The following is a 24,103-nucleotide window of genomic DNA, read 5'->3' as shown; positions in this document are numbered from 1 at the left end:
TACTGACATGGCCTACGTTGCTAAGCTTAGTCAAGGCTTTCATGACTTTTTCTTTAATTACTCGTAGCTGGATAGTCATAGTGGAAAGATGGGGGCTCAGACGAGATTCGATTTCGATACTAGCGTATTTCTCAGTTATACCTAACGCTAAGTCCTCGGCTATCGAACCCCCCTACCGTTGCTGCCTAGTAAATTTGAAGCCGCCTCAATGACGCCGCCGTTGAATTCAAGCGATTCAATGGAAGAACCGCATATGTGTAAACCAGTGTGTAACTTCTACCAGTATGAATATGAATAAACGGAAACAATATGCATATGCCCATAATTCCATGTGTTTGGCTTACATAGAGAGAGAGAAAGAGAGAGAGAGAGAGAGTGACGATCTGCGCGCCTGGTACCAGGCGACGTCGTTCTCCTTTCTCTAGAATGCGGTGAAGACGAAAGAAAAACTACCACACTAGACAAAATAGCTGAAAGCGACTTGAAAAGGCAAGAAGGCGCTCGTCCGGGAACACGTGTTTCTTGATCGCGCGGCTGAGAGAAGATCGCCTGCTCATTCCCCGCTCAGTTTTCTCTCAGCCGTCTCTCAGACGGATTTATTGCCCGCATCTTATTATGCGGTAATAAAAGGATAACGCTTAATTTTTGTGCCGTTTGAGTTGTTTCTTGATCGCGCGGCTGAGAGAAGATCGCCTGCTCATTCCCCGCTCAGTTTTCTCTCAGCCGTCTCTCAGACGGATTTATTGCCCGCATCTTATTATGCGGTAATAAAAGGATAACGCTTAATTTTTGTGCCGTTTGAGTTGTTTCTCTTATGTTTCGCTATCATAAAAATACCAGTTTCCATCCCGACTAGGTTATAAAAACGTTCCGCTTCTTTAGCCTTAAGAGGAGTTTACATTAGTAGAATTATATAAAAGTTTTGAAAAATATTAAAGAAAAGGTTAATCTTTTCCAAGAAATAAGTAACATATTTATGCCTATTGTTATTGATTCTTCTTCATCTCTATTGATTCTTTATTCTGTTCTCATTTTTCTGTTTGTATCAATTTGAAATAATTTTGTCAGCTAGAAGTTTTTTTTTTATATTAATTACTACCTGTATTACTAGATTGTATTCGATGTCGTTCCAAATTCGTTTGTTTGATCGAAACATGAATTATGTATTTGAAGAGCAACATGCAAAGTAATATCATTTTTAAACTTTTGTGAATTTACTGCTTTTCATTTTTACAAATATTTTGTTATTATAGTGCATAACAAACTATTCTTCTCTCTCTAATTTTTAATTGAATCCATTCTATTTTATTTAATCCTAGCTTTTTCTATTTCGTATTTCTATTCTGCTTTATCCATCTTGCATTACCGTTCTTCATTCTTGCTTAACAATGTGCTTTTCTAACTTCCCCTTCATTCCTTTGTTAACAAACCTGTCCACCTAATACCTGTAGTAATGAAACTTTACTTGCACTTTTCGGTTTGTAATCTGTAACTCATTCTTTCTTAGAATATATTTATAAACCCTAACACGATAGCAAAAGAGGCATTTCAAGAGTTTTAAGAAAATAATAAACACTTTACACTTAAAAAACACTTTGTTCCGTAACTTACCTTATACATTTTCTTCTCGCATATAACACTTTACTATCATCTGCATTTCGTTACAACACCAAATAGTGGATTAGTATCTATTTAAAAGAAAGTTAACATCAAAGTAAGTTATGAAACGTACATTTTGTAAATGTACGTACATACCATAAATGTATGGTTATATATTTGAATTTTTATGCAATTCAAAAATAAACTGTTTTCGACTGATTCAGTCAAGTTGCTAGGTAAGTGCTTGGCCTTATGTTTTAAGGCTGTTCCGGGGTTTTGTGGTATGTTTTCTTCGTTTTCGCTCACTTTAAACTTTGTGGCATTTTTTTTTCGTCTACACAATCACTGACATACATTTACTCTTCATCAACGCCACTATCACTGTCTTCACTCGAGTCCAATTCGTGTACTACGTCCATAACACGCTGAGTATACAGACAAATTCTGACAACCCATTGTGCAAGTTTCTCGCTATTGTTATGGTGCTTGATAGCATCTTGTCGTGCTCTGCTCATAAAACGTATCGTGCCGGATTTTACAAGAGGGTCGTCCATCAAAGGCAACCATGAATCGAGTGTCAATAGAAGTCCTTCAACGCTTCTATACAAGTATTTATTTCTTCTTTCCATATTTTGTGAACAATATTGTTTCAAACCTTGATTGATTGTAATGCTCGTTTGATTGGTTGATTGTAATGTTCGCTTTGCTTGATTGATTGTAATGTTCGTTTTGCTTGATTGATGATTTATAAGTTTTATTTTATTTTGGTTATGGTATAGTTTTAGTTTCAAGGTAATTAATTTCAACTATCAATTCACTCATTTACGCATAGACAATTTATGGTTTCTTTTTGTATTATTGTTGAGTCACTATCACCACACTGGACGCTATTGGGTTTTCGAAGCTGGTACAATTTCCAACAAATGTGTGCAGTCGCGGAAATGCGCTTTCACATTACTTTTTACTCGTGCTATCTGTTTTGAGTGTGGTACACTATGATTCCATGAAAATTTTATCGTTTTTTAAGCAATATACGCACTAATCACTATTGAAGTCACTCATTTTTGATCACTGTAACTCGCTACTACGTTTAGAAGACACATCAATTATCACAATGAAATAAGTGCAGTAAGTGCAAGCGCAACACGAAACATTTGAAGCTTGTGATATGATCCTTTCTTGCGATACACAAACAATGCAAATTTCTACGCGATGTGTGGACAAATAACGTTTAAGCGCACGCTCCGTCAGATGAATGAAAGCAAGATGTTTAATGCTTGAACGCTCATCGTCTTTCAGTTTGCCGTGGTTTGTTTTATCATTGTATGTGTGCATCTGGACGTCGAATTGCATGATCTCTTGCGGCATAAGTTCTGCAAAAAAATCGCAGGCGATTGAAAAACCGATCACTGATCCGAAATAAGTCGAACACGTGTAACGGGAAATCTGCATCGATTTGAAGATCGTAGCTCCATCTATCGTAGAGTAGCGAAGTTGATTCAAATTGATCGATCATCTTGGTTCAAATAACTTATGGTCCTTATGGTCGTCATTATTTTTGTCTACATTATCGTTTGCAAAATTATTCTACTATCATCCATAATGAGATACAGATAACTACGACTAGAGGCAGGTACAAAAATAAACGTTTATATACAGCAACATCCTGATAGAACCTAGCCATCGAACATAAATCTAGGGACATCTTATTCTCTATTTTAAAACTGAGTTTTTGCTGATATGTGTGGTTCTATTTACATTTTATAATAATTTACCTTAATTTACATACTTAATATTTCTGTCCACATGACCTTATCTGGCACTGGCAGATATTTGCCAGCTGATCGACAAAACTGCAACCATAAAACTAATAAGAAAAGATGAAGTTTTCAAAACGGGACTTTTTGAAGCGGCGGAGCGAACGGGAACAGAGAGCTTTTATGTGGCGAAGAAAGATCAGGATTATTGAACGATTCGCTAAAGCTTAGTGAAGAACTCTCTTTCACCAACGCCAATGGAGCAGTGAGCGGAGTAGGTCAAAGGTTCGTATACGTGAAAGGATGGTCAGTCCCCATCCAGTTATTCGTTGGTTATTTGCCATCGAGGAATACTAGGGTTATGAAAACTTACACGCTGCTTGGTGAGGTCTATGAGTTGAGGTACGACGTGGTAGAGAAATATCCCTTTTATGTTTAAACCATAGATAAATATGAAATTTATGACATTTTAACAACTCTAGTGAACATCCTTTCTAAGTTACTTATTAACTTCTTTACTAATTAAGCACATCAACCTTGTAGCGGTTAGCAGCATCCTCGGTTCTTCTGCCTTCCGCTCCAAGACTATTAATCCATCTCAACTTGTTCCTACCTCTTCTGTTCCTGCGGACGGGAAAAAATCCTTTATCTGTGTTATCTCAAAAGGCCAAAATCAAGAGATCGATCGATCGGAATTTCGCTACCCTACGGTAGATGGAACTGTTATCAAGATGTAGCTACGCGTTATCCCGTTTTATGTGTGTTTGTTAAATCTCGTATAAAGTTGAGGATCGGATGGAATGGACTCACCCCTACAGGCAGAATCACTCACGAAATCGATGATCACTCCCTGAACAGGCAACATTTGTTGAGGTTCAATTCGAGTCTGTTCGGGCAGACTTAGCTCACTCGGTTCGTTTGGTTTCTTCGGTTTATTCTGATTTTCTCATTGGTACTTACTCTTCTTGAAAGAGCTACGCTCTCTTTCAAAACAACAAGCACTCTGACGTGTGTACGCATACAGGAATACAGTAGATTTCATTCGTTGCTTTCGTAGATAAAAATTTTACAAGGATGTTGGTTTTGAATTAATGTATATAATAAGGGAATAAATATATAGAGAATAAATACATTTACATTTCTTCCTCGTTAAACTGAAGCAAACATAACATAAGACACTTAAAAGGTTAGTTAATAGTGAAAACTCCAATTGAGATGGTTTCTAACTTAACTAAAAAGTAATATTTGCAAATCGATCTTCCCCCAGGAACAGCTCTTGCATCCTGGCTGTTTTTGTTTTCTCTTGCGCTTACCCTCACTCTTAGCCTGTTGCCTTGAGTCACAAATGCAAGATCATTTCATTCAAGATCTCGTGAGTATCATTCGTGAGTGGATTCTGTCTGCAGGGAGTTTTGCTGGAATTCTTGGCCACCCAAATAACGGCGGCTATGATACACTGGTTTCAAAATGCAAAAAAACTGCCGTAACAAAGAGCAATCTGGATTGATTGAATTCCTCTATAGTTCTGGACATGGTATGTGATGAGAAGCGAAATATCAATAATTTTTATGACATGTAAAAAATTGAAAAACACAAATAAATATATTAAACAAAAGTACATGTCTGTAAGTTAGAAAACATGTAACATTTGTTCTTATGCTTTTTTACCCACATAGAGAATCGAGAACCAAATGTACACTAGGGAGCTAACATTTTGAATGTTTAATACATTATATTAAACATGCTATGATATTTTCATAGCTATGATAGTCTTTTCATCTTCATATAACATGATACATGCTCTACATGCTAATCAAATATAAATGATGAAGATTAGATTTATACTTTGAGTAGACAAATAACTTATAATTATAACAAAATAAAAAAATTGTACGCAGTGGTCAACGGTACGCTGTTAACTTATGACACACAGTAGACTATCAGCTTTTTCAATCTACAGCAACATAATGAATACACCATGCGGGAAAACAAGCTATTGTAATCATGCAGACCGTATAATTCATTTTCAAGCTAAATAATTGTCACGGATGTTTTTCAGATTGTTGCAAGACGCCCTTGAAATGAAACCTAACAAAAAACAAATAAAATTTTAAATTTTTTAAACAAAATTTAATCTTACGTGTTTTATGGCCTCAATCAGAGAGATTAAATTCCTCTCTTTCCGTTTTCATTACCAATTAGCATATCACATAACAGTTTTGGCAGTTCTCTGTACCACCCGTTTTCAGCTTTAATAGCAGCTCTACACCCATTTCGGTATGATTCAACATGAGTAGATGCATAGATTTTGTAGAAGATTAAATGTTATTTATTCTATGGTTGAAATTACAGAACATAAAAAAACTTAAAAAAACAAAATTGAGCCTGTTTGGTGGCGAGTAGGTTAGTTTTTGCGCACTCCTCGCATCTTTTTATCGGCCAGGATCAAGTTCACGTAGTTGTCCAGCTGCTTCACGCGCAGCTTGCTCCAGACAATGAAATTGCCCATGCCCACAATCTGTGCAGCATGCAGAGCAGCCGCTTCCGGGTACAGTACGGTCGCGCAACCCAACCCGGACGGCAGATTCAGGCTGGACCACACGTCCTGGCTCACATTATCCGGCTTAACTGGTGGACAGTTAATGACGGGATAGTTCGTGTTGCCGGACAGCACCGGTCCGAGCCCGTTCGAGCGACCAGCAACGGTGATGAACACCAGCTTGCTCAGCACGCTTTCGTACTCGCTGACCATATGCAGCGTGGTTTGTGTTCCTTTATGAGCGGACGTGACACGCAGCTCCACGTTGAGCCCGAGCGCCGAGCAGTGTTTGGCGATTTTTTCGCAATGCTCCTGATCAGAGGCGCTACCCATCAGCACAACCACCAGGTGATCGTTGGCCGTAACCATACCATCTAGCTGATCGCTTACCCACACGAAATTACGCTTAACCGTGTCGAGATCAGCAGCGGTCACATTCGCCAGATTCCGGTACACCTGCTTGTCCACCATCAGGCGCTTATCACCCGACGGCCAGAGACGCCACGAATCCGAATCAATCACATCCGCCACCAACAGCTGACCATCGCCATCCACACCGAACTCGATCTTCATATCGATCAGGGCGCAATCACGGGTGGCCCATGCCTTCTCCAGCACCTCAAACACGAGCGCGGTCGTCTGGCGCATAATGTCCACCTCATCTTGGCCTGCAACGACGAAAAGAAAATGACCAGTGAGAAACCGACCGAGGGTAGCTTCCGGATGTTACACGCCCAATCTTACCAATCGTCACACCATTCACCTTGAAACCAGCGGACACGATCTGTTCCTCACTCCACTGCGGATCATCGTTGGCATCATCCTTGAAGAACGTCTCAACCTTCGCCGGTGCGAACCGGTAACCCTCCTTCACGCCCGGATTCCGCTTCAAATACGAACCAGTCGCGAGCCGGCGGGTTACCCACTCGATCGGTACCATGTCACATTTGCGTGCCAGGAAAGCGTTATCAGACACCATGCGGACAAAAGCGGTCCGCAGGCCAGCCTTGTTGAGCAGCGTGAACACTTTCGCGTTCGTTTGATTGGAGATCTTCGCCTTGCCCTCGAGGTCATGCGCCCGGACACCGTTGTGGGCGGTGATGCGGTCCTTGTTCAGCAGGATCGAGTGACCCGGCATGCTCGGGACATCGTACACCTGCTTCGTTTTGCCCTCGATCAGCAGCTTACCGAGCTTGATGTTGCCGACTGCAAATTGGTGAATTAGTCGAGCAATTTGGGTACGATCGGACGCCATCAACTTACCTTCTGTAACGCTCGCCATGTTTGATTGGTTGCCTCAATTGGAGTGAGTTAGACAGCGATTAGCGGTGAGCAGCCAACACTAGCAGAGAAGTGCGTCAGTGGTTGAGACCGGTCAAGGTGGAGTTACAGCCGAAGTTACCGCAAGCACGATCGAGCACCAAATACCGCGTGTTGGACACACTTCACCACACTAAATACCGGCGTTCGTACGTGAAATCGGGCACCAGGAGTCCTGCGGGCGATCGCGAACAAACGAGACACGGCAAACGAACGGCTCTCGCTCTCGCTTTTCCAGTGGAGGCGCGAGTTGGTGATTGTGCAGCATCTCGCAAACTGCATCACCAAAACGTTATCGCAGCATCACCCTGTCGGTGTGGTAGTGCCAACCGATTAAAGCGTGGTGCCGTTGGTGATGACAGCGCTTGTCAAATCGGTGGCTAACGACGCGGCCGCAACTGCTCAATTCTGGCCTGGATGTTTACCACCCGAACCCGGCAACATGCCGGCCCGGTTCCAGTGCCGCTCTTCCGTGGGGTTCTTACGTATTTGAGAGCAAAACAATTCCGTTACGGGGTCAGTTGCGGAGGCAAACAACTTGTTGTTGTACACACATTGCGCGCGCGGGCGCGTAATCGCTCGGTTCGAAGCATTCCAGCAAATTCTTTCACGGTCAAAAGGTGCCGGGACCGGCGGATGATGGGTTAGCGTTGCCATGGCTGCTGGAGAGCAACCATGCGGTCTAAATCGGACGAGAATAGGTGCTCCGTTTTGGCTTGTCAAGTAGCAGAACCACCACAACTGCTGCTCTCACACGTGACTAAGAATGATGATGATGGTGGAAGGTTTTGTTTTTATTTCTTCTTTTGCATTTCTACATTTGAAGCTTTCGGTTCCCGGGTTAGCTGCTGTTGGTGTCCAGAAAATGATTATGCAATGCTCATGTTAAGCAGCCTTAGCTCGCCTGACGCTCGTGTGCGTAGTAGAGCGAAGTAAAAAAATCAATCAAAATATCTCATACACGTGGTTTTTTAAGAGCTACACGGGATGAAATTTGAAATTTGAAATCATCACATACTACGTTAGCTCGTGTATTATTCACACACACACACACACACACTCACGATGCAATTATCAGCCCTAGCATGACGGGGACGAATCATTTGCTCACGAAAATCTAGACCATCACGTATTTTGTGATAATGAAACTCCAGTTTCATCATCACCGTATCCTTGATTGAATCAAAATCCCTTAACTGTCTTTTTAGGTCATCTATCGCATGGGACAGGGGCATTTGATTTGCTTTCAGCCGTTACCCGGCAGGATTGTAAATACCGTGATGCGGCGATTACTCCGAACCAAAACATTTATTGTGACCCGATTTTGTTTGTTGCCTTTTTTGTGCAACTTACGCATTTCAAACGCTAGTCAACCTTGAGATGTAACGGCCGCGAGCTGTATTCCAACCGATCAGCAACAAACGGTCGCTGATAGGGCTTCGGAAAGTGAAAATAATCTTGTCGTCATCATCATTACCCCTTAGAGGTTTGTTTTTATTTTCCCCAGCGACGTGAAGGAAACGTAAATGGAGAAGAAACGATCGTTCCTAAGGGCAATGTTTTCAAAAGGCACACAACTCTGGTGTTGCTGTCGACGACAATACGGTGTTTTTTTGGAGCGGGAATAAACATGCATCATAAATCTACGCAAAAAGGCGTACGTAAATAAACGGAAGTATTGTGGAGCTCTCGAGTTTTGTTTAATTTAATCAAATATCACCGCACGCAGCACAATAAATCGCAAAACCAAGAGTACGCATTTCCAAACACAAGGGGTCTGTTTGTTGTGTGTGCGATCTAAACAAGGAAAATATTTTCCTACATGTGCTTGTCCTTGGCATCCATCTAACAACCATCCCGCGGCGTACTGTTTATGCCCCAATCCAATGGGTGACGAGTTGATTTCGTTAATAGCTGCGCGTTAATGCAAAAGGCAGTGGTGCGCTTTGATCACATTTTTTTTCGCCCCCCCTTTTTTTGTTTGGTTTAAGTCCCGTCTCGAAATTTAGTCGTACCCAGAAACCGAACCCCTGATTGTGCCTGGAATTCGTCGCATGGTTCGGTGCCGTCGTTTTGTCTTTTTTTCTATTAGATGATTTGATGATCATCGCATGTATTTTATTGCCCCACGGCCCGTTCCATCACCACAGACGCGCGACGATAAGCCGCTCGTGCAATCGCACGTGAAACACGAACGTGTGCGTGGCGCACGATCGAGATCTTGCGATCGTGTGTCCTGCCATCGGATGCTGCGGCTCGCAAACATCGAACGCATCGCGAGAGCGAATGGGTGTATGCGTGCGCGAAAGAGAGCGAGAGTGAATCATCGACGCGCGGTACAGGAGAAAAGCTTTCGAACATGGCACACAGACTACGATGCGCGATCGCTTGATCGCGCTCACTCTCTTGCGTGCTCTCTCGCCCGGTCTCTCTCTCTCGCTCTTGGCAGCTCGCAAGCAGCATTCTACCAACGAACCCAAACACCCAAACCCCGTACCGTACCGCGTGCAAGCGTGCGCGGCTTCGCAACCGGCAGCAGCAGCGGAGGTAGCCCAAGCGCTCGTAAGTATTAAATATGAATATGGGACTGATCATAAATCAGTTACGACTCACGGTTGATCATAGCACGCGATCGGCGGACGAGACCCGCCAGCGACGTGACAGCTACGAACGGGTGCGGACACCATCGATTCCGAGGGCAAGTTTGACAAAAAGCCCCACGCAAACCCAGCGATCCTACACCAGCGCATCCTCACCGATTTTACGGTGCCTTCACCGCTGGTCAACGTGAGCTCGAGCCTTCAATCAACACACGTCCGAGACGAGCGATTTGGTGCAGGTGTGAAGTGGTGTTACGGCGTTACGATCCTGACTCCATCCACTTCTAGCGCAAGGTGAGTGGGCTCGTCGGGAGGGGGAATTTTTTGTTTTTTTTTTGGTTGAACAGAAAAGAAGGGTCTCTTCAGGGTCTCCCTTTAGACACAGTGACCTTCCCGGTAGATAACACGGACACTCTCTTAACCGATACAGGCTATTGGTGGATGCTTTGACAGTTGAGCGTTACGCCAGAGGCCATCGCACGTGGTGCAGGGACATGCCCTGGAGTAAGTTGTCGTTCGTTTGCGATCGTTAATTAATGAACCAGCGATCGGCAAAGCAACGCTCTACTGCTTCTACCTGCTGCTAGTGGGCTCTCTCATTAGCGATCAGCAAGGTTTTGCAGTACGGAAAAAATGACAATCCTTTTCCCAACAAAATCAGTGCTCTTGATCGGAGTCGGAACATGGCCGTTTGGAGCACCAACAAAATGGGCCAAACAAACACAAGCAGCTTGAGCGATAAACAAAAATAACAACAAACCATTGCTACATCCCGAGAAGTGGTTGCTTTGGTGGTAAACCAGCGACCAAATTCCTGCATCCCAACGGGTGCGCATAAAATGTTGCTCGCAATGTTTTGTGTTTATAATTTTCCCCCCATTAAGGCGTGCGCTAAGGAAGCAGAAGATGAAAAGCAATTGCAAAAACGAAGCAAAACAGCGTACAGCGATAGCGCCCCCGTTTGGCGAACGTTCGCGCGGGTTGCCGTCGCCTGATAAGGGCACGAAATAATCGCACCGGGGTGGAAAAACGTGCACCGTATCCGTGTACGTCCGGACGATCGACGACCCGGTGATAGGGAGCGATTACTGGTCGCGGGGGTCAGCCCTCGTCTCGCCGGGTCAAACACGCAAGCGGCGCGAGTAATAACAATAAAAGGGCTGGAGGGTGTAAACGGGTTGAGCCGGAATGTCCTTGGGGAAGGCTTGTGATCCTTGCCAGCGAACCGTTAGGGGGGAGTAGAACGTCATGGGTTTTCCTGCCAGCGACGAAACGGGGGTAAACTCGCGCGAAAGACGCCCTCCTTTCAAGGACGATTTGACAGACTGTTGATATGGTGGTTTATTTCGTACTTTAACAGGAAGCGTGCAGCATGGAGGAAGCGACACAGATAAACAAGGACACCCCGGACGTGGCATCAGCCATGCAGAACCTCACGATCCTGCCACAAAAGCAACCCATCGGTGCCGTCAGCCGGAAGCGCGCAGGACGCGGTGCCGTCCAGAGTGGCCTGACGCACGAGTGTGGGGTGTTTGGGGCGATAGCGACGGGCGAGTGGCCGACCCAGATTGACGTGGCGCAGGTCATCTGTCTCGGGCTGGTGGCGTTGCAGCACCGTGGCCAGGAATCGGCCGGCATCGTGACGAGCGAGGGCAACTGTGCGAAGAACTTCAACGTCCACAAGGGTATGGGCATGATCAACAACATCTTCACGGATGACTCGATGAAGAAGCTGAAGGGTAATCTCGGGATCGGGCACACGCGCTACTCGACGTCGGCTGCCTCGGAGGAGGTCAACTGTCAGCCGTTTGTTGTCCATACGGCTCACGGTGCGCTGGCTTTGGCTCACAATGGTGAGCTTGTCAACTGTGAAAGCCTGCGAAGGGATGTGCTGTCACGGGGCGTTGGCCTATCCACGCACAGTGACTCGGAGTTGATCACGCAGGCGCTCTGTTTGAACCCACCCGAGGGCGAGGTGGATGGACCTGACTGGCCAGCTCGCATTAAGCACCTGATGCAGCTGGCACCACTCTCGTACTCGCTCGTCATCATGCTAAAGGACAAAATCTACGGTGTACGTGATCCGTACGGTAACAGGCCACTTTGCATTGGAAAGATCGTACCACTCACCATCGGCGCGTATCGTCACGGTAAGCTTGTGGCGCCATCTACTATCAAATGTGAGCGACGGTCTAAATGTCACCTCTCTCTCTCTCTCTCTCTCTCTCTCTCTCTCTCTCGTAACTCACAGAAAAAGTCGACAAATTGCCCGCGGAAGGATGGGTGATATCGAGTGAGAGCTGTGGCTTTCTCTCCATCGGAGCTCGGTACGTGCGAGAGGTTCAGCCTGGGGAGATTGTAGAACTCACGCGTGATGGTATCAAGACCATCGACATCGTAGACTGTCCGGAGAACCGCCGGCATGCGTTTTGCATTTTTGAGTACGTTTACTTCGCCCGCTCGGACTCCATTTTCGAGGGTCAGATGGTGTACTCCGTGCGGTTGCAGTGTGGCCGCCAGTTAGCCCGGGAGGCTGGTGTGAATGCCGACATTGTCAGCTCCGTACCAGAGTCCGGTACGGCTGCGGCTCACGGTTACGCGCGAGAGGTACGTATCCACGTGGCGATGAAGCGCTCTTTAACGCTGACACACTAACGTTCACCTTCCCACAGGCTAATCTAAACTTCGCGGAGGTGTTGTGTAAGAACCGGTACGTCGGTCGCACGTTCATCCAACCATCGACTCGATTGCGCCAGCTTGGAGTGGCCAAAAAGTTCGGTGCTCTGTCCGAGAACGTGGCAGGCAAACGGTTGGTCCTGATCGATGACTCCATCGTGCGCGGTAACACCATTGGGCCGATTATTAAGCTGTTGCGCGATGCAGGCGCGTTGGAGGTGCACATCCGGATAGCCAGCCCACCGCTGCTGTATCCTTGCTACATGGGCATCAATATTCCGACACGCGAGGAGCTCATCGCGAACAAGCTGAACGCGGAGGAGCTGGCGAAGTACGTCGGAGCGGATAGCTTGGCGTACTTGAGCGTCGAGGGCTTAAAGAAAGCGGTGCAGCTAAATATGACGGCCAAGAACCCAGAACAGGTGGGCCACTGTACTGCTTGTCTGACTGGTGATTACCCCGGTGGACTACCTGAGGATCTAGAGTGGTAGCAACGTGGTGGGGGATGAGCGTTATGCATATACTCCAATTTTTTTTCATCATAAGATTAGTGACCTAATGTACAATTTTCCTGAGAAATAAATGATGTTTTCTAATAAAGAAAATCAATACGATCATGAAGATCATATAACATAAGCAAAAAATTCAACGTGTTTTTTAATCACCCGAACTCATCCAAAGAGGAGCTCTGTTTACAAAAAGACTTATAGAACATTATTATTTTTATTATTTTTGCAACAATCACTTACATATAAAGAAAGCATGTTGTATTGTAAACATTTGTTAAACAACTGTTCGATCAAACAGTTGTTCAAGCTCACATATCTCTCTGCATAAAAAACCTACATTTTTTCGCTGATTGTTACAATTCAGCTTTTGAATTCATTGTAAATCGAATTTGGTTGGCCTTTTAAAATTTAGAGTCACCAACAAAGTTATGGCGCCCATCAGACCAACTGTTGACATATCAATTGTCAAATATTGTATGGAGTTCGCTTGCTGGTTTGGTCCGAGCAATGGACACGCAAAACTTACGTGGTGCTCATTGCACTCGTTTGTATATTTAGTTTTTCTATTTAAAAACAAATTTAAAAAATTTCAATTAAATATCTCCTTTTGCTATGAAATAATAGTGTTATTGTTTCTTGTTCTTCTTATTTGCGAAATGGGATATAGCCTTCTACATTCGAATTCTTTAAAGAGTCACTTCTAATATATTCAAAGGTTGACCACTTCTTTATAGGCTCGACTATCTAGAGTCATATGCCTTACAGTGAAATACATCGGATACAACCGTCCACTTCGAGAAGCAACGATTGTATGAGTGTTTTTGTAAATACAGTCCCGTTCAAAACTGTTTACATTGGAAACTGTCATCGAGGCAGCTCGCCGTGTCCGATTCTCATTCACTCAATACTAGCTTGGTCCGAATGGTCAAACGCGCCATAAAAGGAAAATCAAGAGATGTTTGGTATATCATTGTCAAATAAAAATCTCTCAATTATCATTATTATTTAACAATAGGAGTGTTTAATAACCCGGCTCTGAGGTCTGACGAGGCATGTGATAGTTAAGCAGCGCGCTCTCTGACATTTGCGACGCTCTCTGGTGTTGAATATATATTCTCCAATCAATTTCGGCAATACGTATACCATTTTGAGGAATTTTAATTCGCAACGAAAAATATAAATAACAATGAATCATATTATTCAAATAAAACACCAATAGAATGTTTTACCTGAACTATTACCAACTCTCAATAAACCAAATAAACCCCGTCACTTTTTTCAATATGAGTATGAGATAAGAATAAGAGGCGAATGAAGCCAACCGGCTCAAAGTCTCTCTATAAACAAACCCACAGTATTTGATAAGTGATGGTTCTGACACATGCTCCAATGCTTTTCCAGCTGTCAAAAATGGCGTAGTCAGCCTTCAAGGCTGTCTGAAAAAAAAAACCAAAAAAAATCTTTGAACCACACTTTCCCACAGCTCGTGTAGAACGTTACGAAGGTGATCAGATATGGAAAACATTGCCAAGACTCACGAAGGTATCTATAGTATATTGTATATTGTTTATAGTGTATTGTTTGCTTTGAATCGTGTTTGTTAATTTCATTTTTGCCTGAATGTCCATTCATTCATTCAACCATTCAATCACAAGCCACCCTGTCGTGGCATCAACAAACGGTGAAATATGATGATTTGTTTAGATGTTCATGGTATATTTTAGTTAGTGTTTGGTGAGCCTTTTCATTTGATATTGTGCTAATAGCGCTTAAATATGATTAACATTTAATAATAGCGCTTTGGCATATAGTATACATCCAGTCCTTACACCTCCCTCTCTACCCCACCGGAGAGGACCTTTAATGTGTGGGTTCTTACAAGCATATATTTCTTAGAAAAATCTGTGAAAATGGTATCGATTATTACTCAATTATTTGTTTTATACTTTCTCGATTGCCTGGTACATAAGTCTACGTTTATTTTACGGAAAATGTGGCTCTTAAAAATAAACTTAAAGTAGGCTTTTTCCCATGGCATCAGGTGTTAATGGTGATGCCATAAAAAAATGCTAAAGTAAAGTGTAAGAAAACTTGAGAAAGCGACACCAATGCTTACCAAAATGCGTGCATACGTTAGAAAGCATTTGAGTCAATGCACCAGCTCTACTCCATATTTAGTCATCGCCACTAAATAGTATGTATGCATTTTCCCAAATAGGCGTAGTAACTCAAAAAGCTTACTAAGTTAGCTTTGATCAAGCGCAGTGGTATGAATCCATGTTGATCAAATTGCCTTCACAAAAAAGTAGGTGACATGGCCTCCGGGAAAATTCACCGTTGCCCACTTAGGGTTATGCGTCATTAACACCTTGACTGAAGATAAATTTTCCTGCAAGTCATTAATGTTGAGATGGTACATCCAATGTGATTCCACCCTGCAGGCTAAAGCCGGAGCTCTGTGGTAGCGAGAAAGAGAAAAAAGACCTTTTTCTATGTGCATCTCACCGGACCCAATTGGCAGGAATAACGCTTGCAAAACGCTCCTTATTGCGGCCTTGTCGACAAATTGTATGCGTTGGCCGGAAACGCTCGTGCGTGCTTCGGCCCTTTTCCCCATTCGCTTTCATTTCTCATTTCTGCAGTTCCCCTTCTTTCAAGATAGAGAGAACGCAAGCCGCGAGCGCAATTTCGCTCGAGCTTACGGCTGCGCTCTCTTTCAGAACAAACGCGCAGACGAAAGAATGTACAAAAGAATACAGACCCCTTCATTATCCAGTAGCACTGTTTGCCTGCATCGTCCAATTGCTTGTAGTTCACGTCTATCAGGATGGGTGCAAACGATACGGAACCGTTTCGGGAACAATCCCTCCCTCCATAAAAATTGTTTGTATGGAATTTTGTTCTATCTGTTCCAACAAAATGTTAGGTACCGCGTCACAGAACCATGTAGTATGCAGTAGGGAGCATAAGAGTTTGAAGGAGAGAAGGAGCAAGCTTGTTGGCAATGAAGTTACACTTTTGATTTTTTGAAGTGTTCATGTTCATGCTCGTGTACGATAGGTCGATTTGGTACCAGTACCGTGGTAAGGGTTTGCACCCACCCTCAGGGTCCAGCGGTCAAAAAGCACCCAAAATCCATTCATTCCGGTGAGATGCAGAAAAAGGTCTTTTTTCTCTATCCCGCCACCACAGAGCTTCGGCTTTAGCCAGAAGGGAAAGCTCCCAAGTTTACAGGAGCTTTATCGCCAAGAACGTATGTCTTGCGACTTGATTTTCGTTTTGAAAGCTAACCGAGTATTGTTCTAACCGCAAGTCGAAAAACCGCGTGGCTGTCACCTTGGGTGGATGCAGTTTAAAGCCCAACAATTGAGAACCAAACCGGGGTATGATAGTTATCAAGCCCAATCAGCGGAACCAAGCTGCTCTCAACTGAGACAGAGTAATGGATGAAAGGATCGCTGAGCTGCGTCGATAATAGCGATAAGGGCACCACCGTCTAGAGATTTTTTGCTGTTCGAAAAAAAATCCTCGCTCTTGCGATGGAATTCAAATGTTATTATATTATATATTGTTGCATAGTGAAGCAAAAAATGTGTAAATCATGCAAATTTATTCCAACTACTTTCGTTTTGTTGCAGATATTGAAGCGCATATTCGTGACATACAATCCAAAAAGAAGGAAATTAGTGCCGAAGCGGCCAAGGACAAGGGAGTAAGTCTTGCTGATAGAGGTTACTTTGATAGTGAATTTTATGATGGCGATGATCGAAATAACAAATATGAAGGCTACGTTACCTCCATCGCCCCAAACGACGATATTGACGATGAAGAAGACGAAGGGCTTCCCATCGGACGGAACAATCGGCCAATGGGCTACACGGCGCCACCGGCACTGCTCAACGAGATGGTACAGGTAATTCGCGATGTTGTAGCACACACAGTAGCTTCTAAATATTAATGCGCACACTTCGTTATTTCAGGGCGAGGATTACGATCCGTTTGCAGATCGTCGCCGACCGACAGTGGCGGAGAAGGAGGATGAGTACCGGCAGAAAAGAAGAAGGCTTGTGATATCCCCCGAAAGAGTGGATCCTTTTGCGGATGGTATGTAGATGAACGTAATATTATTTACATACTTATCAAGAGCTTCAACCGCTTTGCAGTCTAGGCCTGCTCCATCATTACACCCGGCCTTTTTGGCAGACGCATCCACGCCATCACTCCACCACTCCATCACTCCATCTCACTTTGGCCCTACCACACCCCCCCTGTCCATATGGACTACCCTAATAGGACTTTACGGGCTAGGTCGTCCGATGTCATTCTAATGACATGGCCAGCCCACCGGAGCCAGGCGAGTCTAATTCGCTGCACGACAGTCAGACTATCGTACAGTTCGTAGAGCTCGTCATTATATCGGCTCCTCCTTTGTCATTTCTCACTTCCGGGGCCAAAGAACCTTCTGAGCATCTTCCTCTCGAAAGCGGCTAAGAGGGTTTCATCAGCTCTGGACAAAAAGGGTATGTCAGTACTGGAACTATCAATGTTTTATATAGTTCCAGCTTCAGCCGCTTCGCCAGCTTCGCGACAGGTATTTTAAGTAGAGAAGTTTCCTCAGGCTATAAAATGATCGGTTGGCTGCCACCATCCTTGCGCGTAATCCAACTTCAATGCTTTTGTTGCTGTTGCCATTTGACCCGAGATAGGTGAAGTTTTGGACGATTTCAAATGTTCGCTCACATATCTGTACATCACCCCTGCGTAGACTCGCATTAGTATTTGTTTAGCAGAACCGCTGACGGTACCAACATCATTGTGGTTTTTGCGCAAACCAATGATGGCTATGTCATCAGCGTATGCCAGGATCTGGATTGACTTTTAGAGGATGGTCCCCGAGGTTTCCACTCCTGAGTCTCGGATGATCCTCTCTACCGCCAGGTTGAAAAGGAGACAGGCAAGCCCATTGTCCTGGCGCAGACCCTTGGTGGTAGCTAAGGGCTTTGAGAGTTTTCCATCCACCATCACCTGGCATGTAACGTTGGTCATGGTCATTTTAACAAGCCTGGTAAGCTTGGCCGGCATTCCAAAAGAGCTAACGTAGTATAATAGAATGTAACATATAAGAACGTAGTATATTATATTGAAAAATGAAGCAATTATAGTGTAATGTATGATATTTAGTTGCTTTATGCGTGTATAAATGAATGATTTGAATGAAGTGAAGGATACTGAATGTAATTCCATTTATATTTAATTCTGCCGTCCAGTTTTTTTTGCGCAGTCAAGGCTATTCCAAAGCTCCTGGAGGTCCCTATTAGTGACCATGAGCCATAGAATTTAAAAATGGAAAAAAAACATGGTAAAACATGAACGTTTATGAGGCTAATGTTGAAGATTTGCCTCGCATGCGCAGGGTGCATAGCCTATCGTCTATAGCCTTGAAGTCGATGACCTCGGATTTCAGCCGCGGATCTACGGCGAAACCCGTTCCGAGCATATGGTGGCGGTCGTGGCAGCTGTAGTACAAGTGGTACCGTTTTTCACCACGTCTGCTTAGCACACCATTCCCTAGCCATCGTATTTCTTGTAGTGCTACAAGGTCCATGTTCAGTGTGGCTAGGGCGTCATCTAGTTGTTTCAAGGCTCCGGCTATGTGCAGAGTGCGTACGTTCCATGAGCCCATTATCAGTGTCCGGGGGCGTTGCAGGGGTCGGTTACCGTTGAGTCCAGTTCGCAGAATATCCTGATTGCTTTCTGTAGTCTGATTTTACTCGAGGCAGGGTGACTGGCCCCGCGCTCGAGCCCCCAGTACCTCTGAAAGGCCTCGGGACAGTTTAGTTTAGCGTCTGGCTGTCCCCCGACGTTCAGACAGCCCGGTTACCCGCACTGCCCATCTCCCTCCTGTTTAGCCATACGCCAACATCCGCCCAAGGGGTTGGAACCAGCCCGTTTACTCAAGCATAGATATACGATGATACATGTTACCGCTCTGCACGTCGGGGACGTGTCGGAATAGGAGTTGGAAAGCAGAGCCTGTGTAGCCTTCTAGAGGCGTCGGATCCTAACCCATTAACAGAGCAAAATAAATGGTAGAATAGAGAAAAGCTGCTGGAAACTGAACTGTTTGGTGACGTCTTGTGAATTTCTTTTATTCTGGAGAGGGCAATTCGTCTCCTGTCCATAATGTAAATTTCATTCGTTTAAACGAATAAACAAAAAAACATTTGTATGGCTAAGCGATTTTGGAACATGCCAATAAATTAGGGTTGCATCCCCCCATTTCCGCATTGGAGAATCTTAGCTGCAGTTGCTACTTCTTGCACATAGTCTATACTGTGTAACGGCATATATGAAAAGTTGTTGAAAAATTAGACGATATTTGTTATTTTGGGCATTAAAAAAATGTATATATTTATAAATGCTAAGCTGCAGTGCTCACTTTCAGGGAGCCAGTTATAAAGTTTTATCATAAAATGAATTTACCAAACATATTATTAACTCCGATTGGCTATTACTATAGGAGGCAAAACTCCAGATGTTGGATCTCGTTCGTACACTGAAATTATGCGCGAACAAATGCTCAAAGGCGAAGAAGCCGAGGTAAGCTGGAGCAATGCATCCATCGTTTCACACACTCTCTAATGCCTTTCTTTACATCATTGCAGCTGCGTAGAAAAATTCAAGAAAAAGCTAAAGACGGTACGCTGAAGGTGAGCTCCAATGGTCAAGCAGTCAAGCCGCAGCCGATCGAGCCGAAAAAGCGCGGCCGTTGGGATCAAGCAGTAGACGAGCAGTTTGTTCCACCGAAAAAGCTAGCTGTACCAGCGACTCCGACCTGGGACGCTGAGGTAAGGAATAGATTGCAAACGAACGTACCATACGTGTGCAGAATGGATGGAGCTGATGTTGTATTTTTTGTGCAGAAAACACCTGCAGACCACCGTTGGGATGAAACACCCGGACATAAGGGTAGCGAAACACCCGGTGCAACTCCAAACGTCCGCATTTGGGATGCTACACCAGCTCACGCTTCAGGTGCAGCTACAACACCGGGTCGTGAGACGCCGGCCGAAAAATCGACTCGCCGGAACCGCTGGGATGAGACACCTAAAACGGAGCGCGAAACTCCCGGTCACTCGTGGGCGGAAACTCCGCGAGCTGATCGTGTCTCGAGTGATGGCGTGTTGCTCGAAGGCACCACACCAGCCTCCAAGCGCCGTTCTCGCTGGGACGAAACACCTTCCAATGCGACACCGTCAGCGATGACTCCCTCGATAGCTATGACACCAACTCCACACGGTACGACAACTCCCGGTCATGCTACACCACTCCTAACACCCGGTGGAACAACACCCGTCGGTCATAAGGCGATGGCGATGGCAACGCCAACCCCTGGCCATCTAGCATCGATGACACCCGAGCAGCTGCAAGCGTACCGGTGGGAGAAGGAAATCGATGAACGCAACCGTCCGTTCACGGATGACGAACTGGACGTCATGTTCCCGCCGGGTTACAAAATTTTGCCACCACCGGCGGGTTACATCCCGATTCGTACGCCCGCGCGCAAGTTAACCGCAACCCCAACACCAATGGCGGGAACACCGGCCGCGTTCTTCATCCAGACGGAAGACAAATCCGCCAAGTTTGTGGACAACCAACCGAAGGGCAACCTGCCCTTCATGAAGCCGGAGGACGCGCAGTATTTCGACAAGTTGCTGGTGGAAGTTGACGAGGAATCACTGAGCCCGGAGGAGCAGAAGGAGCGTAAGATCATGAAACTGTTGCTGAAAATCAAGAACGGCACGCCACCGATGCGGAAGGCCGCTTTGCGCCAGATAACCGACAAGGCGCGTGAGTTCGGAGCAGGACCATTGTTCAATCAGATATTGCCGCTGCTGATGAGCCCGACGCTCGAGGATCAGGAGCGCCATCTATTGGTGAAGGTGATCGACCGCATCCTGTACAAGCTGGATGATCTTGTGCGTCCGTACGTGCACAAGATCCTGGTCGTGATCGAGCCGCTGCTGATCGATGAGGATTACTACGCTCGTGTGGAGGGTCGCGAGATCATTTCCAACCTCGCAAAGGCGGCTGGTTTGGCCACGATGATCTCGACGATGCGACCTGACATCGATAACATCGACGAGTACGTGCGTAATACGACGGCACGTGCGTTCGCGGTAGTCGCGTCCGCCCTTGGCATTCCATCGCTGCTGCCCTTCTTGAAGGCGGTTTGTAAGAGTAAGAAATCGTGGCAAGCCCGTCACACCGGCATCAAGATCGTACAGCAGATCGCCATCCTGATGGGTTGTGCCATCCTGCCTCACCTGAAGTCGCTGGTGGAGATCATCGAGCACGGGTTAGTCGACGAGCAGCAGAAGGTACGCACGATCACGGCCCTCGCGTTGGCTGCGTTGGCCGAGGCGGCAACCCCGTACGGTATCGAATCGTTCGATTCCGTGCTGAAACCGCTCTGGAAGGGTATCCGGACGCACCGTGGCAAGGGTTTGGCGGCGTTCCTGAAGGCGATCGGTTACCTGATCCCGCTGATGGACGCCGAGTACGCGAACTACTACACGCGCGAGGTGATGCTGATTCTGATCCGCGAGTTTCAGTCACCGGACGAGGAGATGAAGAAGATCGTGCTGAAGGTGGTGAAGCAGTGCTGCGCGACGGATGGTGTCGAGGCGCAGTACATTAAGGAGGAGATTTTGCCACACTTCTTCAAGCACTTCTGGAACCACCGGATGGCGCTGGATCGGCGCAATTATCGGCAGCTCGTCGACACGACGGTTGAGATTGCGAACAAGGTGGGCGCGTCTGAGATCATCAACCGTGTGGTGGATGATCTGAAGGATGAGAACGAGCAGTACCGTAAGATGGTGATGGAGACGATCGAGAAGATCATGGCGAATTTGGGTGCGGCTGACATAGATTCCCGCCTCGAGGAGCAACTGATCGATGGCATATTGTACGCCTTCCAGGAGCAGACCACCGAGGACGTGGTGATGTTGAATGGTTTCGGTACGATCGTGAACCAACTGAGCAAGCGAGTGAAACCGTATCTACCGCAGATTTGCGGTACCATCCTGTGGCGTTTGAACAACAAATCCGCCAAGGTGCGCCAACAGGCGGCGGATCTGATCTCGCGTATTGCCGTCGTCATGAAGACGTGCCAGGAGGAGAAGCTGATGGGACATCTCGGCGTGGTCTTGTATGAGTACCTCGGTGAGGAGTACCCCGAAGTGCTCGGTTCAATTTTGGGCGCACTCAAGGCGATTGTGAACGTGATCGGAATGACGAAGATGACGCCACCGATCAAGGATCTGTTGCCTCGCTTAACACCCATTCTCAAGAACCGACACGAGAAGGTGCAGGAGAACTGCATCGATCTCGTGGGTCGCATTGCCGATCGCGGGCCAGAGTATGTTTCGGCACGCGAGTGGATGCGGATCTGCTTCGAGCTTCTGGAACTGCTGAAGGCACACAAGAAGGCGATCCGGCGTGCAACGGTCAATACCTTTGGGTATATCGCAAAAGCGATCGGTCCACACGACGTGCTGGCAACGCTGCTGAACAACCTAAAAGTACAAGAACGTCAGAACCGCGTCTGCACTACGGTGGCCATCGCGATTGTGGCCGAAACCTGCCGGCCTTTCACCGTGTTACCGGCGCTCATGAACGAGTACCGCGTACCGGAGTTGAACGTCCAGAATGGTGTGCTGAAATCGCTCTCATTCCTGTTCGAGTACATCGGTGAGATGGGTAAGGATTACATCTATGCCGTTTGTCCTCTGCTTGAGGACGCGCTGATGGATCGTGACCTTGTACACCGACAGACGGCGTGTGCCGCCATTAAGCACATGGCACTGGGTGTGTATGGATTCGGATGCGAGGACGCACTGATCCACCTGCTCAATTACGTCTGGCCGAACATCTTCGAGACGTCGCCTCACCTCGTGCAGGCGTTCATGGATGCAGTTGAAGGGCTTCGTGTCGCTCTTGGTCCTATCAAGATCCTGCAGTACACGCTGCAGGGTCTGTTCCACCCGGCTCGGAAGGTACGTGACGTGTACTGGAAGATCTACAACTCGCTGTACATTGGCGCCCAGGATGCGCTCATTGTCGGCTATCCGCGCATCGCGAATGATCCCAAGAACCAGTACATCCGGTACGAGCTGGAGTACTGCTTGTAAGCGTGCATTCGAGCGGAAGTGCACCTTGGAATCTTTGGAAAAAGGATTATAATTTGGATTGGAACTGCAACGTCAATGGAGCAGCGGTTGTTCGTACATTACAATACGCCTTTAAACCGAATCACTGGCAGAAGCGAATGCGATTGGAACATGTTTAACCATTGTTCTGTCAACGCCTAATCTGTCGGAGAACGTATTTAGTTTATAGCTTCACGAAATTTTACGTACACGCAAGGAAGCCGTATCTGCCGTAAATACTTTAGCAACCAAATTCCAATAAAACTGTACGTCACCGGCGCCTCTTTCGATGCGCTTTCAAATTTCTGTTGCAATATTTGGTTTTAATCCATTCTCTGCCTCTAATCGGTGTTCGTATAAAACAATAGTACCTCACCGCATGTCACCGATTACGCACTCCATGGTTATCAAAACATTTAACAAAATTTCACCAAGAACCTCAACGATGTGTTCTTTTCGATTGTATTATGTTAACCGACTTGTCGTATTGGAATTGACCGTTACTGGGTTAAGCCTTTTTTAACTAGGATATTTAAATTTTATTTTATTTCTAGGCTGCTATAAGCCTGTAGGATTAATTGCACGAAATTTATACGAATTCGCCCCACAAATGTGAATCCACTCTTTAATATGAGTAATCGTATAATAATTGTGTATAATTGTGTGTTTTTTGTATGAAAAAGATAACAAAATTCATCCCCGAATAAGGAATAGGAGCTGCTGTCAATTTTAATTTTTCCATTTACTATATGATCCATAGATGTATCTACCGTGAAAAAGAATAAAACGTTTCTAATAAACGCAATTTTGCTCGTGTGTTTTTCATTGCCCGAATTAATAAGAACGACATAAAAGTTGTACACTTTGAAAGGAAACCAGATTTTGCGGT

At 45.6% G+C, this 24,103-nt stretch overlaps 3 protein-coding genes across 3 annotated transcripts; 2 read left to right on the top strand and 1 right to left on the bottom strand.

Annotated features, from left to right (window-relative positions):
- Nucleotides 1–5,666: 5,666 nt before the first annotated feature.
- On the bottom strand, nucleotides 5,667–7,263 carry LOC128728278 (bifunctional phosphoribosylaminoimidazole carboxylase/phosphoribosylaminoimidazole succinocarboxamide synthetase). The gene is made up of 3 exons (XM_053821897.1): nucleotides 7,159–7,263; nucleotides 6,640–7,101; nucleotides 5,667–6,563 (listed from the first exon to the last, which is right to left on the bottom strand). The coding sequence occupies exons 1-3, from the start codon at nucleotides 7,175–7,177 to the stop codon at nucleotides 5,761–5,763; spliced, it is 1,284 nt and encodes a 427-aa protein (XP_053677872.1). The 5' UTR covers nucleotides 7,178–7,263; the 3' UTR covers nucleotides 5,667–5,760.
- Nucleotides 7,264–11,187: 3,924 nt separating this feature from the next.
- Nucleotides 11,188–13,126, top strand: LOC128728616 (amidophosphoribosyltransferase-like). Its single transcript, XM_053822245.1, has 3 exons — nucleotides 11,188–11,965; nucleotides 12,067–12,422; nucleotides 12,488–13,126. The coding sequence occupies exons 1-3, from the start codon at nucleotides 11,188–11,190 to the stop codon at nucleotides 12,980–12,982; spliced, it is 1,629 nt and encodes a 542-aa protein (XP_053678220.1). The 3' UTR covers nucleotides 12,983–13,126.
- A 1,328-nt stretch (nucleotides 13,127–14,454) lies between these two features.
- LOC128728255 (splicing factor 3B subunit 1) lies at nucleotides 14,455–24,013 on the top strand. Its single transcript, XM_053821874.1, has 6 exons — nucleotides 14,455–14,542; nucleotides 16,639–16,913; nucleotides 16,981–17,104; nucleotides 19,521–19,600; nucleotides 19,666–19,848; nucleotides 19,924–24,013. The coding sequence occupies exons 1-6, from the start codon at nucleotides 14,515–14,517 to the stop codon at nucleotides 23,194–23,196; spliced, it is 3,963 nt and encodes a 1,320-aa protein (XP_053677849.1). The 5' UTR covers nucleotides 14,455–14,514; the 3' UTR covers nucleotides 23,197–24,013.
- The last annotated feature ends 90 nt before the right edge of the window (nucleotides 24,014–24,103 follow it).

The sequence above is a fragment of the Anopheles nili genome, chromosome X, assembly GCF_943737925.1.
Source record: "Anopheles nili chromosome X, idAnoNiliSN_F5_01, whole genome shotgun sequence".
Lineage (NCBI taxonomy): Eukaryota > Metazoa > Arthropoda > Insecta > Diptera > Culicidae > Anopheles > Anopheles nili.
Note: the sequence above shows the minus strand (reverse complement) of the source record. Positions and strands in the feature narration are given on the sequence as shown.